The 20258-nt window shown below is 47.1% G+C and overlaps 1 protein-coding gene across 1 annotated transcript; it reads left to right on the top strand.

Annotated features, from left to right (window-relative positions):
- Positions 1-18215: 18215 nt before the first annotated feature.
- Positions 18216-19305, top strand: LOC102941754 (olfactory receptor 52N2). The gene has a single exon (XM_027832826.2). The coding sequence runs from the start codon at positions 18216-18218 to the stop codon at positions 19182-19184; it is 969 nt and encodes a 322-aa protein (XP_027688627.2). The 3' UTR covers positions 19185-19305.
- Positions 19306-20258: the final 953 nt, after the last annotated feature.

Raw genomic sequence — 20258 nt, 5'->3', positions numbered from 1 at the left:
ATGAAGTGTGTGACAAATCTGCTTCAGGTTTGCAAAGGCTGGTGTATATCCACTTTCCACTGATGAAGTGGTGAACCAATTAATAAATCTGCATTGCTCATCTTGAGCAGTGCAGATGGTATATTCCTGGGGTATAGTATATTCCTGGGGTATATTCCTGGGAGATAGAAGGGTTTGGCTCTGGTGCCATTTTCCTTGTGATTCACGAGTGGCTCTGGGAGCATTCATGCAATCTAGCTGGATGTGGGGCTCCACATGCTGTTGTGCTGAGTGATCACAGCACCTGGAGGGGCTTGCTACTTGTCACTAGCAAAGCATTGTGAGAGACAGCCCAGGCTGGAGAGAATTAAGGGGGCACAGCGGTCCCTCAGTCCCAGGATGCACCCCGGGGATCCCATCACAAATATTTTCCTGAAATGGGCAAAGACTAATGTAATCAATGGATCAGGAACCCATTCAGCTTTCAGCCAAACCCTACAGTTATGCTGTCTTCAAAAGAAGAGGAAAGCCTTATCACCCTGTCAAGCAATAAGGAACTGCAGGACAAATTTCCACAAATGCCAGTCACAGACTTTTGGTTATTATGAGTTAACACACTGGGCTCTTAAAGGGCTCGTTTCCTTTTCAGCTAAACTTCTACCCGGCAAAGGTTTTTACGCTCAATATTTCCTAATACTTAAGGAGAAGGGAGATTGGAGACCCAGCCTAGGCCTCAGAGCACTCAAGAACTTTGTCCAAGCTCAAGAATTCAAGATGATCATTCTAACAATGATTATTCCAGCATTGGAACAGGGAGACTGGTTTTCAGCCCTTGACCTCCAGGATGCCTATTTCCATATCTCAATCTGACTGTCCCACAGACAGTTCCTCAGGTTCACCCAAGGACAAGACCACTACCAGTACAGAACGCTCCCCTTTGGGCTATGATCAGCTCCAAGAGTATTCTCCCAGGTTCTCTCAGAAGTGACCACTCACCTATGCTCCCAGGGGATCATGATCTACTCCTACCTAGATGATTGTCTCCTCACAGATTGCTCCTTCAAAGAGGCCTGTCAAGGTGTGCCAAGACTGCAATAGACTCATTCACGGAACTGGATCAGCATCTAAAAATCAACCTTCACCCCGGTACAGAGTCTAGAGTTCATAGGGACCATCCTCCACTCGTTATGGACCAAAGCGCTCCTGTCTCAGCACAGATTCCTCTGCTTGGCCATGATCATAGAGACAATTCAAAACAGCCCTCAAATATCAGCCAGACACTGCCTCCAACTCGCACAGTTGCCAACTTTAACGCGGTACATAAGCACTCCAACTTTCACAATAGGCCAAAAATCAAGCTAATCCCATTTCAAAACAAGGTCAAAACAAGCCAATCCCTAAGAATCCCAACACTCTATGTGACAAAATCTCCCCGGCGTGCAGTCGGAGACTATGGTGGGCCTGCTGTGCGTCCCTGACTCTCTCCACCCTCCTTGCCCCTGCTTGCAGGGAGCAGGTCAAAAAAAAAAAAAGAAGCAACAAGCTACAAGCCAAAAACTAGCCAACAAGCGACTCACAAGCCAATTAAGCCAAAAACAAGCCCAATTTCTGTGTTTTTTTTCGCGGGTGAGCATGTCTGCTCCTGGGGCAGTGGCTATGCCTCATGCCAGGCTTCATATGCCACCGGCAGTTGTGGTTCAACTCGATCTACAGACCAAACAGAGACAGACTAGAGAAAACTTTGGCACTGACCACCAAGGTCAAGAACTCCCTGGGCTGGTGGAAAAACCCAGCAGAGCAGATTTAGATTAAAACTTAGCAAAAACTTCCTAACTGTAAGAACAGCAGGACAATGGAGCAGACTGGCTAGGGAGGATGTGGAAGCTTCTTCACTGGAGGTTTTCGAAAGGCAGATGGAGAGCCATGTGTCCTGGACACAACAAATCCTGCATCTTGGCAGGGAGTTAGACTAGATGACAATTGCGGTCCCTTCTAACCCTGTGGTTTTATGAGTCTATGAGGAATTTGACTAGGGTGCCCAGACATCCCAGTATTTAACCCTTTGTTCCATGTCCCGATCAATGTACGATCGGGACGCCATTTGTCCCAATATTCAAGTAAAATTTAAAACTTGGTAGTGACATAGAAAATTAATTGATTTGGGATGTCCTATTTGTTAACCCAATTGTGCTCTATGTTACCTGCTGGGAATTTTGGTTTTTCAGGTAGTTTTCCAGTTTAACACAATTCACAGTAGGGTAATGTAGTTTACATTACAGTTCTGAACCACAGTGCATAGTATAGCACAAATGACAGTGGGTGCATAATAACACATATGCATACAGAGACTGCACCCTTTACCCGTGTTATTTGGTTAGTGAACAAACAAATGTCTATGTTTAAATATGGATTATAACTACTTAGCATTAATTACCTTTTTAGTGGCATTTTAATATGTAATTATGCCTTGGTGAGTTATCAAATGAAAATGAGATAATAAGGATAATACGCTTAAACTGCTTTTTAATTAATACAATGTGTTAATTATCAATTTATGTCTACAGTATATTGTGTTAGCGATGTTATATTGTAATTGTTGAGGTCATGAATATAACATTACTATTAATACCATATTTATGTTTATGTATGATACAGTGTATCACCCTCCCCATGTGTCCCGATATTTTAGATCTAGTCACTCTAATTTATTTGACTGGGTGTTGGGGACTGCTCCCAGAACAGAGACTGCAGTCCTGCATGACCAGCTCCAGAGTCAGGATGATCATAGAATCATATAAGATTAGGTTGGAAGAGATCTCAGGAGGTCATCTAGTCCAACCCCCTGCTCAAAGCAGGACCAACACCCACTAAATCATCCCAGCCAGGGCTTTGTCAAGCTGGGCCTTAAAAACCTCTAAGGATGGAGATTCCACCGCCTCCCTAGGTAACCCATTCCAGTGCTTCACCACCCTCCTTGTGAAAGAGTGTTTCCTAATACCCAACCTAGACCTCCCCCACTGCAACTTGAGACCATTGCTCCTTGTTCTGTCATCTGCCACCACTGAGAACAGCCGAGCTCCATCCTCTTTGGAACCCCCCTTCAGGTAGTTGAAGGCTGCTATCGAATCCCCCCTCACTCTTCTGCAGACTAAACAAGCCCAGTTCCCTCAGCCTCTCCTCATAAGTCATGGGCCCCAGCCCCCGGATCATTTTCATTGACCACTGCTGGACTCTCTCCAATTTGTCCACATCCTTTCTGTAGTGGGGGGACCAAAACTGGAAGCAGTATTGCAGATCTGGCCTCACTATTGCCGAATAGAGGGGAATAATCACTTCCCTCAAGCTGCTGGCAATGCTCCTACTAATGCAGTCCAATATGCCGTTAGCCTTCTTGTCAACAAGGGCACACTGCTGACTCATCTCCAGCTTCTCATCCACTGTAATCCCCAGGTCCTTTTCTGCACAACTGCTGCTTAGCCACTTGGTCCCCAGCCTGTAGCGGTGCATGGGATTCTTCCGTGCTACATGCAGGACTCTGCACTTGTCCTTGTCGCATCAGATTTCTTTTGGCCCAATCCTCCAATTTGTCTAGGTCACTCTGGGCCCTATCCCTACCCTCCAGCATATCTACCTCTCCTCCCAGCTTAGTGTCATCTGCAAACTTGCTGAGGTGAAATCCATTCCATCATCATCTCGATCATTAATAAAGATGTTGAACAAAACTGGCCCCAGGACCGACTTCGCTTGATACCAGCTGCCAACTAGACATTAAGCCATTGATCACTGTCCATTGAGCCTGACAAGCTAGCCACCTTATGATGTGCTTATGTAGGCACCTTCTACTGGAGAGGCCTCTGAACTTAGTTGGGGGTGTTCCATTTGGGAAGATCCTGAGTACTGCAATCCAGCCTTGGAGACTACATCTCCCATGATGCCTTCCAGGGGATGCAGGGAAGCGTGTTCTGGGCTACACCTTGGAAGGGAGTTTAGATCCTGGTCAGGGGAACGGAGATTGCTTTGTGGAGCTCTGTCCAAGCCAGAAACTGCTGCTGAGAGCCTGCTGGGGCTTTGCCCGAGCAGGGAGCCGCAGAGGCTGTTGCTGGGCTTCATTGCAGACATGGCAGAACTGTTGCTGAGCGCAGAACTCACAGATGTTGGCCTGCAGTCAAACCAGTGTGTGTAACCAAAACCTTTGTTGTTTGGGAAATTGCAGTGGTCTTACCATCTAACCAGAATCCAGGGTTATAACGATTCCGGTCTTCAGAGGGACTGTCCAGCTTGAAATGAACCCAAAGTTAGAATAGTTATGCCCTTTGTTGCCTGGGCTGGACTGTTTTACTGACCTGACAGAGTGCTGTCCCGGGCTTCAAGATCTCCACACGCGCCCACTAACACAGATTCAGAGGAGTGCACTCATGGGTGGAGTAACAGTCCCAGTTCTATAGATCTATATCATATCCCCTCTTAGTGAGAAGAACGGCCAAACTGGGTCAGACCAAAGGTCCGTCTAGCCCAGTATCCTGTCTTCCGACAGTGGCCAATGCCAGGTGTTTCAGAGGGAATGAACAAAAAAGTTATCATCAAGTGATCCATTCCCTCTTGCCCATTCCCAGCTTCTGACAAACAGAGGCTAGGAACACCATCCCTGCCCATCCTGGGTAATGGCCATTGGTGGACCTGTCCTCCAGGACCTCTTTGGACCTATCCTGGGGAACTCTGGTGCCTACTGCTCTTGTGCCTTTGACAATCTATTGCAGTCTTGGCCTTCACAACATCCTCTGGCAAAGAATCCCACTGAATACAGATGGACACTGGGCACCTAACTCACATCTGTGCCTCTGAACATCTCCCTCCACCCTGCCTATCCTAATTAGAGCCTGTGCAGTGACTCTAGCAGTCCACAAGCTTCAGAACACATGCTGAACATTGAAGGGGCCCAGGAAGCTGCTCCTGCCCATGGCACAATATTGCCCTATGGGGGATTATGACGGAGTAGGGGCAATCTGTGCTGCCCTCGGTCAGACAGATGCTATTAGACGGGAGGGGCTATCACTCTGTGTTTGAAACAAGGATGTGCGAGAGCCTTTCCATTGCACGTCACGTTCTCAGGGATTCAGCGCAGGGCTCGTCAGCTGGGAGGGGAGGAGAAGATGCTCAGATTCTATGGTGATGGGCAGCAGCATGGAAATGCTGATAGACAAATGAGTACCTCTAAACCTTGTCTCTTCCTTTTGTCTCCGGGGTTTCTGTAATGACGGACCACTCTGTCAAGTCTGCACGACTCGGTTTGCCCTGAAAATCTGAGCCCTGGTTATCAGCGGATCATTTCTTTACTCCCGGGGGAGGGTCTCAGGCTGAAGTTCTGCAGTGTCTATTTTCTGCTCTTCCCACTGCTCACAGAGCTGAGGGAATTATCCAGGAGTCGAGGCCACAGGGACTGTTCAGGGGAATCATAACGGTTGCTGTCCAGCATGGCGAGCGTCAGACATGTGAGATTCATGCGCTGATTCCCATGGCTCTGTCTTCCTGTTGCGATAAGGAGATTTCCTCTCTCTGCTGAGCAGGATTTCTGTGAGTTGCCTGTTTCTGCAACTCACCTGAGGGTTAAGGAAGAGTTCAAAGGTTCAAGTCAAAAACCATCTGGGCAGGAATTCACCAGCACGGCAGCTTGAACCTGTTCTGTTTATTCCCACTGAAGCATCTGGCATTGGCCACCGTCCGAGGACAGGATACTGGGCTAAATGGACCATTGGTCTGACCCAGGAAGGCCATTCTTATAAAGCTCAATTTGTAGGGGTTTCTTTGTCAGAGGTTTTCCTTATGCCTCTGGAACAAAGACCGGACTGGGGGAAGTGCCGGTCTCAGGCTAAAAGGATTTCTAGCCTGTGTATAGAAATCTGGTGGACGGCTTGTATTACCAGCCAGGGTGAGAAATTGCTCATTCGTATCCAATCTATCTAATATGTTAGGCTTAGTTTACAGTTTTATTTATTTTCTTGGTAATCTGCTTTGATCTGTTTGCTATCACTTATAATTGCTTAAAATCTCTCTTTTTCTACTTAAACTTGTTTTTTTCTTTATCTAAAGCAGTGTGCCTTTGAGTGAAGTGTCTGGGGAAAATCTCAGCTTGGTTCAGACAGGCTTGTTGCATATCCTTCCCACATCAAGAGGAGGGTGAACTCTATTAATGAGCTTACATTGTACAGATCCTTGTGCAGTGCAAGACAGTATAATTTTGGGTTTATACTCCAGTTGGGGGTGTGAGCCTGGGGGGCTGGGAAATTGGCTGCTGTCTGCTGTTTGTACCTGGGTGGCTTAGGAAAGCCCTCTGGTAGCTCAGTTGGGTGTATGGAACCATCTGCTGTCGTGTTGGGTGATAACAGGACCTGGAGAGGTTGAATCACAGCACAGTATTGTGAAAGAGGGCCAGCCCAGCAGGGTGGTTAGAGGGGTGCAGCAGTTCCCACGACTCCCAGACTGCACCCTAGGGGTGACAACCCATCACACTCATGCCCCAACCTGTGACACAAGCACAGGGGACGGAATGAAGCCCAAACAAAAGATCCAGATATAGCAGTTGTTTGATTCCTTTTCCACTGTGTTCTCACCCCGGCAGGGCACGCCTACCTAAAATACCACCATACTGAAATGGCCTCAGGGCAACAGATCAGGGAAACTCCGTAGCTATTCCCTGGTAAAATGTAGGATAGAATGTGAGATGAACTCCAGGTGATTTTGGCCATGGGAGTGGTGAAGGAATCACACACTGTACTCGTTCTGATGCAGGATAACACAACCTGTTTCTGCATCAATTTCTGAAAGATCAACACAGTGTTGAAATTTGATGCAGAGAGTAGATGATCTATTAGAACAGTTTGAGCTGCCAGATATATACTCACTTTAGACCTCACAAAGGGATACTGGCAAATACCTTTGATGCCAGAATCCTACAAGAAGAAAGCCTTTTCCATGCCCTTCGGCTTGCGTCAATTCAGCATCAAGTCATTTGGCCTCCACAGGGTGGCAGTGAATTTTAAAGGCTAATGGACTGGATATTACAACTGCATGGGAAGCATGCAATGGTATGCTGCTACGATCAATTGAAAATGGTTTCTGGTCCCATATCTTGAGGCAACATTCCTACACATAGTGCAGATGGCAGTACGCAACACACAGAAAAGAAAGCCATTATCAATTGCTAGGCTGAACAGTCCTGAAGACTCAGTTTGCTCTGACAATCTGAGCCCCTGGTGTCGGCAAATCATTTCTTCACTCCCAGGGGAGGAGCTCATGCTGAAGTTCTCTAGGGTCAATTTTCTCCTCTTCCCACTGCTCATGGAGCCAAGAGAATTGTCTGGGAGTCCTGCCAACCTGAGAGTCTTCAGGGACTGTACAGGGGAATCATAAAAGTCACTGTCCAGCACACTGAAAGTCAGACATATCAGATTTATACACTGATTCTCAGGGCTCTGCCTTCCAGTTGCAGTAAGGAGATTTCCTCTGTCTGCTGAGCGGGATTTTGGTGAGTTGCCTGTTTCTACATTAAAGTTAGTGCTCAGGTTCATGTCAAGAACCATCTGGGCCAGAATTCACCAGGACAGCAACCTCATCTGTTTATTACTGTCAGAAACACCAAGGGATTTTCCTGGTAAAATTGGAACTACAATAGTCTAAATAGTTTAGACAAATATTTTTTTATTGTGATCAGTTCCTTGTGTGTTACTGTGTGTCCTTCCATCTGTCACAATAGCTTCCTTTTTTGGGGCGGTGTGGTTATTCCTCTGTTTCGCTCATGTTTTCTAATTCAGCAACTTCACTGCCATGTTAGGAAGCGCAGCCAAAGCCTCTGTGGTGGGTGTCTGTGTTACCAGAGGGTTCACAATAAGAATGGGTCACACATGTCACAAATATAAAGGGAAGAGTAAACACCTTTAAAATCCCTCCTGGCCAGAGGAAAAACCCTTTCACCTGCAAAGGGTTAAGAAGCTAGGATAATCTCGCTGGCACCTGACTAAAATGACCAATGAGGAGACAAGATACTTTCAAAAGCTGGGGGGAGGGAGAAACAAGGGGTCTGTGTCTGTCTGTGTGATGCTTTTGCCGGGGACAGAACAGGAATGGAGTCTTAGAACTTAGTAAGTAATCTAGCTAGATCTGCATTAGATTCTGATTTCTTTAAATGGCTGAGAAAATAAGCTGTGCTGAATGGACTGGATATTCCTGTTTTTGTGTCTTTTTGTAACTTAAGGTTTTGCTTAGAGGGATTCTCTATGTTTTGAATCTGATTACCCTGTAAGGTATTTACCATCCTGATTTTACAGAGGTGATTCTTTTACTTTTTCTTCTTTTAAAATTCTTTTTTTAAGAACCTGATTGCTTTTTCATTGTTCTTAAGATCCAAGGATTTGGGTCCGTGTTCACCTATGTAAATTGGTGAGGATTTTTATCACGCCTTCCCCAGGAAAGGGGGTGCAGGGTTTGGGGAGGATTTTGGGGGGAAAGACGTTTTCAGGCAGGCTCTTTCCCGGTTATATATCTGTTAGACGCTTGGTGGTGGCAGCAATAAAGTCCAAGGGAAAAAGGAAAATAGTTTGTACCTTGGGGAAGTTTTAAACCTAAGCTGTTAAAAATAAGCTTAGGAGGTTTTCATGCAGGTCCCCACATCTGTACCCTAGAGTTCAGAGAGGGGAAGGAACCTTGACAATACACTGGCCAGATTCTGCTTTCACATTCTGCCTTCAGTGGGTCACTCTAGATTGACACTGGCTTCCCTGAGAGCAAAGTCAGGGCCCATGTGTTTTGGAATCCCCATCTCTCATGCCTGGTCTCAGAACGCCACATAAATTAGAGGTTTCCTTCAGACTCTTTGAGTGCTTTACAGAGTAGCGCTCTCTGTAGCAGGACCCGGAACTTTGATTTTCGCAGGTTGGGCCAAAAGTTAAACTGTAAGGGTCAAAACTTGGCCCCATTGAGATCACCCTAAATCCACAGGTAGGGACTTAAATAAATGGCCTGATTTACACCGACCATGAGACTCCAGTGACTTCAACTCCCGTAGCCGTTAAGGACGGGTGGGCTCGTTTGGACCAAAGAAGAGCTGACAGGAGAGTTGCTGAAATCTCAAACTCACAGGCTTAAAGGTTCAAAACAATCAGGGTAAAAAAAAAATTCAGGGAGAGGGAGGGGTCTGCTCTGTCTTGAGCCCCAGCATCTCTGCTTCTGGAGAGGATGAGAAGCACCAAAAGGCAGTAAAAATATAAGCATGCTTCTGGGTTAGAGGAAAGCAGGTGGTGCTGGAAATCTCATTGGGGGAGGTCCAGGAACTCTCAGTGTGTGTTGGGGGAGAGTGGGGGGGACATGCAGTATCCAGATCACAGTGGTGCAGAGTCCTGAAACTGGGTGAAATAGGGAATGCGCATCCAGTCTAATGCACAGACCAAAGAGGCATAACGAGGCCTCCTGGGGCAGGGGGTGTCTCAGACAGTAATGTAACTTGGATCACACTGTAGCAGACTATCTCTGACACCGTCTGCAATCTGGACTATCCCTCTTCCCGTAAATAATTCCACTACAGCCTTGTGGCAATGTCAGCAATTGCCAACCTGGAAAAGCAGCCTCAGGAAGGGGTGTCTGGGTTTCTGATGGGCTGCAATATGGTAAATCTTTGTGTTGTTTTGAGGAGGAGTTCCGTACGCTGGCTCCTTTTAATTTCTATGTCCCCTCTCCTTTGGCTGGGCCTGTCCCTCTCTTCTTGCCTGCACAGGCTGAGCTGTTGCTGGGGTTCCCTTCCCGGAAAGGACATTCAGGCTGATCTCGCACTTTTTCTCGGTGCAGGAAGACACTGAGTTTAACTTAATCTGAGGAGATATTTCTGTGAGCTGTGGCTGTGGGGTCTGGCACCTGGTTTTGATCCTGGTTGAGGGTGCCATTGTGTGGCAGGGGTGGGGATTGTGCGAGCCAGGGACATACGTGGACAGGCGAGCAGCATTGGAGGTTATGGGGGCAGGCAGGGGGTATATCTGGAAAAGCAGAGAGCAGTGGAGGTTGTGGGGGTAGGCAGGGGGTGTACACACAGAAGCAGGCAGTACTTGAAGTTGTGGAAATCTCACTCTTGGCTTTCAGCCTGCTAAGCCTGAGCAGCTTTCCATCCCTGCTATAAGTGATTTCAACGCCAGCTGTGAACTTCCCAGCAATTGGGTAAAGAGTTCAGAGTAGCAGCCGTGTTAGTCTGTATTTGCAAAAGGAAAAGGAGTTCTTGTGGCACCTTAGAGACTAACCAATTTATTTGAGCATAAGCTTTCGTGAGCTACAGCTCACTTCATCGGAGCTCAAATAAGCGAAAGCTTATGCTCAAATAAATTGGTTAGTCTCTAAGGTGCCACAAGTCCTCCTTTTCTTTTTGGGTAAAGAGTGACGGCAATAAAAACTGCAAACACGGTTGGAGCGATGTTACAGCCCGATCTGACTCCTGTTTGTACTTTGAAAGGTTCACCCTGGGAACTAGTGCTGCTCAGAACAGTCGCTTTCACGTTATCATGAAGCAATTTTCGGACACTGATGTATTTGTCAGGCATCCAGTCTTAGAGAGTACAGTCCAGAGGGCAGGGCGATTCACTGAGTCAAAGGCCTTAGTTAGATCAATAAAAGCTATGTACCGTGGTTGGTTTTGCTCCCGACACTTTTCTTTTTTTAGACAACATCTATTGTGGAACTCCACTATGCTGATGACAACACAATCGTTGCCCACTCTGAGAAAGATCTTCAAACTATCTTGAATGTGTTTGCCGATGCTTACGCATGTCTTGGTTTCACTCTTAATATCAAGATGACTAACGTGCTCTATCAGCCCTCTCCAAATGAGGTATTCCATGCCCCATCTATCAAAATTAATGGCGTGGCACTGGAGAATGTCGATCATTTCCTCTACCTTGGAAGTCATCTCTCATCCAAGGCAGATATTGATGCAAAAATACAACACCGCCTGAGCTGTGCCAGTGTAGTTTTTTCTCGTTTATGGCACAGGGTCTTTGAAGATCACGACATTTGAACAGACACCAAGCTTCTTGTTTATCAAGCCGTTACTCTCCCAACACTGTTGTATGGGTCCGAAACTTGGACAACCTAGACACCACTTGAAAGTCCTTGAGCATCAATGCTGCCTTCATAAGATTCTGAAGATCAAATGGGAAGACAGGCGCACCAATATTAGTGTTCTGGAAGAGGCAAAGACCACCAGTATCGAGGCAATGATCATCCATCAGCAATTCCACTGGACTGGTCATGTTGTCCGGATGCCAGACCACTGCCTCCCAAAACAGGTCCTGTTCTCTCAGCTGAAAGAAGGGTACCGTAACGTGGATGGACAACGGAAGTCTTATAAGGACTTGCTGAAGGACAACCTAAAAAAAGTAATATTGACACTGACACTTGGGAGACACTTGCCCAGGATCGCTTAAAATGGAGTGAAGTCCTACTTGATGGTCTTCTGCATTTAGAACTTGCTTGCTGACAAGCTGAAGAGGACAAGGGGCGCAGGAGGAAGGAGAGACTTGTCTCCAGTCACGGTCAACAGCCTCCTGCTGAGCCTGAAAACATCTGCCCTCATTTTAATAGAACTTGTGGTTCAAGGATTGGCCTTATTAGCCACCTGAAGACCCATAATTCCCATGGAAGATGATCATACTCGGTAACGAGTTATCGCCCCATCATCATCATCACTTGAGGTTGTGGGGGCAGGCAAGGCAGTCTACACAGAAAAGTGGGCAGTGCTGGAGATAGGGGGGCAGGCAGGGGCTGTACACAGAAAAGTGGGCAGTGCTGGGGATTGTGGGGGCAGGGACAGGGATGTAAATAAAGAGGTGGGAAGAGCTGCTGAAATTCAGTTTTTCTTTGTGATTGTTGGCATTTCACCCATGAAAAGAACCATTGATCTTTGGTCCTCAGCTGGTTTGATCTCCCATCTTACTCTGACCCCATTTGTACTCTCCTTCCCCATCCCAGGCTGCCCCAATTCCAACAGCACCCTGGTCACCTGTGTCTTCTCCATGTTCCCAAGTCATCCCTGGCTCCCACCACCTCCGAGCCTCCCCATTCTCCCCACACATCATCTTCTGCAGGGGGTGAGATGTCTCCCATCACACCTCCTCCCTTGGCCAGGAGGTAATCAGTGACTGCGTCTCACCCATGAGAAATCTCACACACGAGTGGCAAATGCCAAGGCACCTGTGCAGCTACTCTTGGTGCTTTGGGGGCTGCTACACAGGAACAACTCGCAAGCTGAGAAGTTTGCACATTATATAATGAGAGCGGGCAGCTCTGGGACATGTGAGGGCCTAGATCAATACAGCTGCCATGTGCAGGAGCCAGTGGCAGCTGCCTGAAACAGTGGGCCACTGGGACACAGACGTTAAACCCAGGATCCTCTGGGACCATTTGCTAGCCAGCTCTGTTAGTCATTAATGGTGAGGGTCATACACTCATTCCTCAGTGCATAGATTTTATGGGGTGAAGTCATTATTTTTCTCACCTAAAACGTTCGTCCATGCAGAGCCTCATGGGATCCCTCAGTCTCGTGAAATACACACCTCGTGTAACATTTCCAAGGTGTTGCAGTCACATGAGAATTTCTTCCCACCGGGCTAAATTCAACACAGTCATGAATAGAAAAATTGCCTTCCGTAAGCTCAGGCGCAAGCTTTCAGGGAAAATGCTTCCAGCTGACTCCTGGGAACATGTTAAAAGACTCCAAGGCCAGAAGGGACCATTGTGATCATCTGGTCTGTATAACACAGGGCTGAGAATTTCCCCAAAACTATTCCTAGAGCAGATCTTTTAGAGAAATATCCAACTGTGATTTAAAAATTCTCATTGATGGAATCTTGATAAATTGTTCCAATGGTTAATTAATCTCACCATTTAAGAGATGTACACCTTATTTCCAATTAGAATTTCTTTAACTTCAACTTCCAGCTGTTGGATTGTGTTGCACCTTGGTATGCCAGGCTGAAAAGCCTATTATTAAATATTGGTTCACCATGAAGGTACTGTGGCAGAGCACTGGCTTTGCCTTCGGGGTGTCCTGCACTTCTAGGCAGTTAGGGTTTGCCTTAGAGGTTTGTTGTGACCCTCAGTGTAGCCTCTATCCCCTCCTAGAGGCGAGGGTTACAGTTTACTGAGCCACCTTCGTCATCGGCTAGTCAACGGGTTCGATGTAAGAACCCTCTTTAGTCTCCGTCTTCCTTCTCAGGGAGCATTTGTGTAGAAATGTGTGTGTGGGGGGGGATTGGGGAGGAACCCGGGCCCACCCTCTTCTCCAGGTCCCAGCCCGGGGACCCTAATTGGCAGTTTTCCTGTACTACCAGAACTATAGCCCTTCCCTGGGCTACTTCTCCAAACTGCCCCTCCTAGCATCCTCCTTGGTACCTGACCACGCTTGTTCTCCCGGCTCTTTTACTGCTCACCTTCTTTCTTCCAGTCTTTCCACAACACACCTTCTTACGCCCAGCTCCTACCAGCCAGTCTCTCTGAAGGGGCTTCCTTTTAAACTAGTCCCAGCTGGTTCTAAACAGGCTTCAGGTGATCTGATTAGCCTGTTGCTTCTAATCAGTTCTTATTTGATTCCAGGTGTCTTAAGGAGTCTGCTTGACTTAATTGCTTCTAGCACCTTCCTGACTGCTCTGGCACTTGCCCTGGTCACTCAGGAAACAGAAAACTATTTATCCAGAGTCCAATGTGTTTTCCTTCTATCAGACTCCTGCACCCAACTGGTCTGGGTCTCTCACAGTACTTACAGACTGTTATCAAGTCACCACTTAACCATCTTTGTTAAAGTCCCCAGCCTGTAGCAGTGCATGGGATTCTTCCTTCCTAAGTGCAGAACTCCGCAATTGTCCTTGTTGAACCTCATCAGATTTCTTTGGCCCAATCCTCCAATTTGTCTAGGTCCCTCTGGAGCCTATCCTAACCACCAGTCATATCTACCTCTCCCCCCAGCTTAGTGTCATCTGCGAACTTGCTGAGGGGGCAATTAATCCCATCACCCAGATCATTAATAAAGATGTTGAACAAAACCAGCCACAGGACCAACCCCAGCGCACTTGGCTTGATACCGGCTGCCAACTAGATATTGCACCATTGATCACTACCAGTTAATCCAGCTTTCTATCCACCTTATAGGTGGATTTTTCTCTCCTTGATATTCCCCTCCTTATCATCCACGGATCACACTGGGTCTTTTGGCCTCATGGTCACACTGGGAGCTCACGTTTAGCTAATTATTCCTTCATGTCACCAAATCTTCTTTAGAGTAATTGCACTTCCCACGAGAGTCCCCCAACGTGTAAGCATTGCCTACATTCTTTGTTCCTAGACGTAGATATCTACATAGCCATATTAGAACACATTGTTTGCTTTGACCCAGTTAACCAATCAATCCAGATTGCTCTGAATCAGTGACCTGTTCTCTTCATTATTTACAATCCTCCAATTTTTGTGTAATTTGTGAACTTCATCAATGTTCAGGCATGAGAAGGGTTAGCAGCTAAGTTGCTGACATGTGTCTCTGCTTACACTTGTCAGTTAACACCTGGAACTGATGCCTCAGGCAAAGCTGCCTGCCTGAAAGAAAGGGTCTCACCAAAAGAAACAAGGGAAGTAACAGAGGTATAGGCCAGTAGCCCTAAATGTTAAGACCCTTATGCCATTCGTGCCCATTCTGTTGAGCACAAAGTCATACCGCAGCATCATTGGCTGTATTTCAAGGAATCCCTGTTGAGGTTACAGGGACAAACCATCCCGATGAGTCGAAAGAATAGGAAATATGGCAGGCGACCAGCTTGGCTTAACGGTGAAATCCTAGCGGATCTTAAACATAAAAAAGAAGCTTACAAGAAGTGGAAGGTTGGACATATGACCAGGGAAGAGTATAAAAATATTGCTCGGGCATGTAGGAATGAAATCAGGAGGGCCAAATCGCACCTGGAGCTGCAGCTAGCAAGAGATGTCAAGAGTAACAAGAAGGGTTTCTTCAGGTATGTTGGCAACAAGAAGAAAGCCAAGGAAAGTGTGGGCCCCTTACTGAAAGAGGGAGGCAACCTAGTGACAGAGGATGTGGAAAAAGCTAATGTACTCAATGCTTTTTTTGCCTCTGTCTTCACTAACAAGGACAGGTCCCAGACTGCTGCGCTGGGCATCACAACATGGGGAGTAGATGGCCAGCCCTCTGTGGAGAAAGAGGTGGTTAGGGACTATTTAGAAAACCTGGACGTGCACAAGTCCATGGGGCCGGACGAGTTGCATATGAGAGTGCTAAAGGAATTGGCGGATGTGATTGAAGAGCCATTGGCCATTATCTTTGAAAACTCATGGCGAACGGGGGAAGTCCCGGATGACTGGAAAAAGGCTAATGTAGTGCCAATCTTTAAAAAAGGGAAGAAGAAGGATCCTGGGAACTACAGGCCAGTCAGCCTCACCTCAGTCCCCGGAAAAATCATGGAGCAGGTCCTCAAGGAATCAATCCTGAAGCACTTACACGAGAGGAAAGTGATCAGGAACAGTCAGCATGGATTCACCAAGGGTAGGTCATGCCTGACTAATCTAATCACCTTCTATGATGAGATTACTGGTTCTGTGGATGAAGGGAAAGCAGTGGATGTATTCTTTCTTGACTTTAGTAAAGCTTTGACACGGTCTCCCACAGTATTCTTGTCAGCAAGTTAAAGAAGTATGGGCTGGATGAATGCACTATAAGGTGGGTAGAAAGTTGGCTAAATTGTCGGGCTCAACGGGTAGTGATCAATGGCTCCATGTCTAGTTGGCAGCCGGTGTCAAGTGGAGTGCCCCAGGGGCCGGTCCTGGGGCCTGTTTTGTTTAATATCTTCATAAATGATCTGGAGGATGGTGTGGATTGCACTCTCAGCAAATTTGCGGATGATACTAAACTGGGAGGAGTGGTAGATACGCTGGAGGGCAGGGATAGGATACAGAGGGACCTAGACAAATTGGAGGATTGGGCCAAAAGAAATCTGATGAGGTTCAATAAGGATAAGTGCAGGGTCCTGCACTTAGGACGGAAGAACCCAATGCACAGCTACAGACTAGGGACCGAATGGCTAGGCAGCAGTTCTGCGGAAAAGGACCTAGGGGTGACAGTGGACGAGAAGCTGGACATGAGTCAGCAATGTGCCCTTGTTGCCAAGAAGGCCAATGGCATTTTGGGCTGTATAAGGAGTGGCATAGTGAGCAGATTGAGGGACGTGATCGTTCCCCTCTATTCGACACTGGTGAGGCCTCATCTGGAGTACTTTGTCCAGTTTTGGGCCCCACACTACAAGAAGGATGTGGATAAATTGGAGAAAGTCCAGCGAAGGGCAACAAAAATGATTAGGGGTCTGGAACACATGACTTCTGAGGAGAGGCTGAGGGAACTGGGCTTGTTTAGTCTGCAGAAGAGAAGAATGAGGGGGGATTTGATAGCTGCTTTCAACTACCTGAGAGGTGGTTCCAGAGAGGATGGTTCTAGACTATTCTCAGTGGTAGAAGAGGACAGGACAAGGAGTAATGGTCTCAAGTTGCAGTGGGGGAGGTTTAGGTTGGATATTAGGAAAAATATTTTCACTAGGATAGTGGTGAAGCACTGGAATGGGTTACCTAGGGAGGTGGTAGAATCTCCTTCCTTAGAAGTTTTTAAGGTCAGGCTTGACAAAGCCCTGGCTGGGATGATTTGATTGGGGATTGGTCCTGCTTTCAGCAGGGGGTTGGACTAGATGACCTTCTGGGGTCCCTTCCAAACCTGATATTCTATGATTCTATGATTCTATGATCATAATGTCTGTTTCCATGGGAGAATTTTGCCTCCTTTCCAACATAGGAATTGCATCGTGGATCAGACGTATGGTCCATCTACTCCAGTGTCCTGTCTCTGACAGTGACAGCCCCAGGTGCTGCAGAAGAAGGTGTAAGAAACCCAGCAGTGGGTGGATGGGGGGATGACCTAACCATCATGAGGGTGTCACCCTTATGCCTAACAGCTAGAGATGGGCTTGTTCCCTAAAACAAGTGGGTATATAGGTTTTCCAAAATATTTATTTAGCTGTAACTATTGTAAATGGATAGCCTTACTATCCATGTATATCTCCAAACCTTTGCAGATTCTTGCTTAGCTCATGGCCTCAACTACCTCCTGTGGCTACGAGTTCCTCAGTCTAATTAAGCATTGAGTGAGGAAAGCATTCTTCATCAGTTTTGAATTTGCCATGTTTCAGTTTATTTGAATGTCATCTTGATCTTGTTTTATGAGACAGGGAGAACACATTCTCCATCTACTCGCTACCAGTAATTTGTAGATTTTTCTCATATCACCTCTTATTCATCTCCTTTGTAAGGTTACAGTCCCAGTCTTTTCAACTTTTCTCTTTGTGAGAGTTTCCCCAGGCCCTTGTTCATTCTCATTGCCCTTGCCAGAACCCTTCTAGTTCTGCAATATCCTGTGTGAGAAGGGTGCCCAGTACTACACAGAGGAGTCTAGAAGAGGGTGACACATTGATTGATTGACTGACTGACTGGGAGGGAGAGATAGCTCAGTGGTTTGAGCATTGGCCTGCTAAACCCAGGGTTGTAAGCTCAATCCTTGAGGGGGCCATTGAGGGATCTAGGGCAAAAATTGGGGATTGGTCCTGCTTTGAGCAGGGGGTTGGACTAGATGACCTCCTGAGATCCCTTCTAACCCTGATATTCTATGACTGATCTCATGGCATTGTATTTTCTGTATGATTCCCCATCCCACTCCTCCTGGATCCCAGTGTTTTCTTAGTTTCTGTCTGTGCTTGCACTGTAAGCAGGGCTTCCCAGAGCTGTGTACCATGATGCCCAGGACCCTGTCCTGAGTTCATACAGTGATATTAGACCCTTGTTAGGTTTTTGAGGAGTTCATGCTTTTCCCTCGAATGGGAATATACGTTGCAGTTATTGACATCGAAGTTCATCTCTCATCATGTTGTCCATTCACCTGGTTGGTTAGTTCCCTCTAAAGACTTCCCTGAACTTGACTGTGATGTAAATAATCTGGTGCCATCTGTAAATGTTGCCACCTCACTGCTCATGACCTTTCTAGATTGTTAATAAATATAAAATATTTACTGTACTATTTGTTATAAAGTGTGTAATTCCCCTCACTGTGCTTCTCTCCCTTCGCAGACACCTTGAACATTTCTGAGCCTGATCGACGCATCGACCACCTCATGGCAGCTTTCAACTTCACCCCTTCTGACCCTTCAACATTCATCCTAATGGGCATCCCTGACCTGGAAGCTGCCCATGTCCTGATTTCCATCCCTTTGTCTATGTTCTACATTATTGGACTGCTGGGAAATTTCATGGTTTTGTTTGCTGTAGTCAAAGAGCAGACCCTGCACAAGCCGATGTACCTGCTGCTCTCCCTGCTGGCCGTCACTGAAATCAGCACATCTACCGCCATGGTGCCAAAGGCACTGTGTATATTTTGGTTCAATTTGAAAGGCATTACTGTGCGTGGCTGCCTCACCCAGATGTTCTTTCTTCACGCAGGTTCTATGATGCACTCAGCCGTCCTCATGACAATGGCGTTGGATCGCTATGTTGCCATATGTAACCCTCTGAGATACGCCACCATCCTCACCAACGCACGAATAGCTAAGCTAGGGCTAGTGGCTTTGGTAAGAGCTGTTCTCTTCACTCTGCCCCTGCCCCTGCTCCTGAGCAGACAGCCATTCTGTGCCAACCGCATTATCCCCCACACGTACTGTGAGCACATGGCTGTGGCAAAGATGTCGTGTGGGGACATCACAGTCAACAGGATGTATGGCTTGGTGATGGCATTAGTCACCTGGTCAGACCTGACGCTCATTGCCCTCTCCTATGGTCTGATCATCAGGGCTGTCCTCAGAATCTCCTCCAAGAAAGCCCACCAGAAAGCCCTCAACACCTGCACAGCCCACATCTGTGTGATGATGACGTCTTATCCTCTCTTCCTCTTCTCCACTCTGGCACACCGGTTCGGTCAGGGCATCACTCCCCATGTTCATATCATCTTCACAAACCTCTTCTTCCTCATCCCCCCCATGCTCAACCCTATCATTTATGGGGTCAAAACCAAAGAGCTTTGTGACAAAGTGGTCAAATACACTTGCAGAATGCGATCTCCTGGGGCCACTGACTTTCAACCTGCGTGACAAGATGGGGAAAGGATATCTCTTTGTTAATCAAGGGTGCTCTGCCCCAGTTTGGCTGAATTCAGCATTACAGAAGTTCACAGTATGAAAACTTCCACACATCTAACATCTTATCACTCCATCACCAAGAACTACTCTCTCCATTGACAAAGCCCTGGCTGGGATGATTTAACTGGGGATCGGTCCTGCTTTGAGCAGGGGGTTGGACTAGATGACCTCCTGAGGTCCCTTCCAACCCTGATATTCTATGATTCTATGATTCATTGCTGAGTTCCCTCTCTCTGACCATCACCTGATCTCTTTCAGTGTCACCCATCAGCACCCACCTCCACACACCCTGTCACGCGGCCTTTCCATGACTTCCAGAATTCAGATGTGTTTAGAGCAGCGGTTCTCAAACCATGGGAGGTGTGGGAATGTGTAAAGGGAGGGGCAAGCTGTGCATGTGTGTTTTTGTTTTTTTAAAGAACTCTGGATGTCAGCCCCAGGCAGCTGGGGCGCCTGCAGAACAGCCAAAAGGCCATGTTTGCATGGCAGAAGCTGCTCCTGGTAGCAAAATCGGATGGATGCTTTTTCTGCCGCTACACCGGCAACCCCCCAGAACTCAAATCAGGCTGGTGCCCTGTGAGCCTCACTAGGTGCCTCCATCCAGCCAGTTCCTCTCCAAGCTGTGCCCAGAGACCCCCCTTCACACGCAATACCAGGTTTACCATGGTGCCATCATGCTGGGCCCAAACTTGGCGGGATACCATAACGACTACATATAAGTGTACAAATCGTGATGTATTTCAATAGAGAACGTGTGTCCGTATGAAGAATGAGGTGCTTGTGACAGAGAGCTCAGCAAGAAAGGCTGAGTCAGCACTCTGTTCACAGAGGCTCCAAACAAGCATGGCAGAATGGAGCTGAATACGCGGATCTGTGCTTAATTTATGGGTGGGGCCAGGCAGAAAGGCTAATTAAGCCATTAGGCAGAGCCCACAAATAGGCACAGGGAGGAAGTGGAAAGGAGGGGAAGCAGGCAGCAGGGGGAGAGAGAGATTGCTCTCTCGTTTGTTACGAAGGTGGTGGGAA

Source organism: Chelonia mydas, chromosome 1, assembly GCF_015237465.2.
Source record: "Chelonia mydas isolate rCheMyd1 chromosome 1, rCheMyd1.pri.v2, whole genome shotgun sequence".
In the NCBI taxonomy this organism is placed as follows: Eukaryota; Metazoa; Chordata; order Testudines; family Cheloniidae; genus Chelonia; species Chelonia mydas.
The sequence above is the reverse complement of the archived record's forward strand: the minus strand, read 5'-3'. Positions and strand labels throughout refer to the sequence as shown.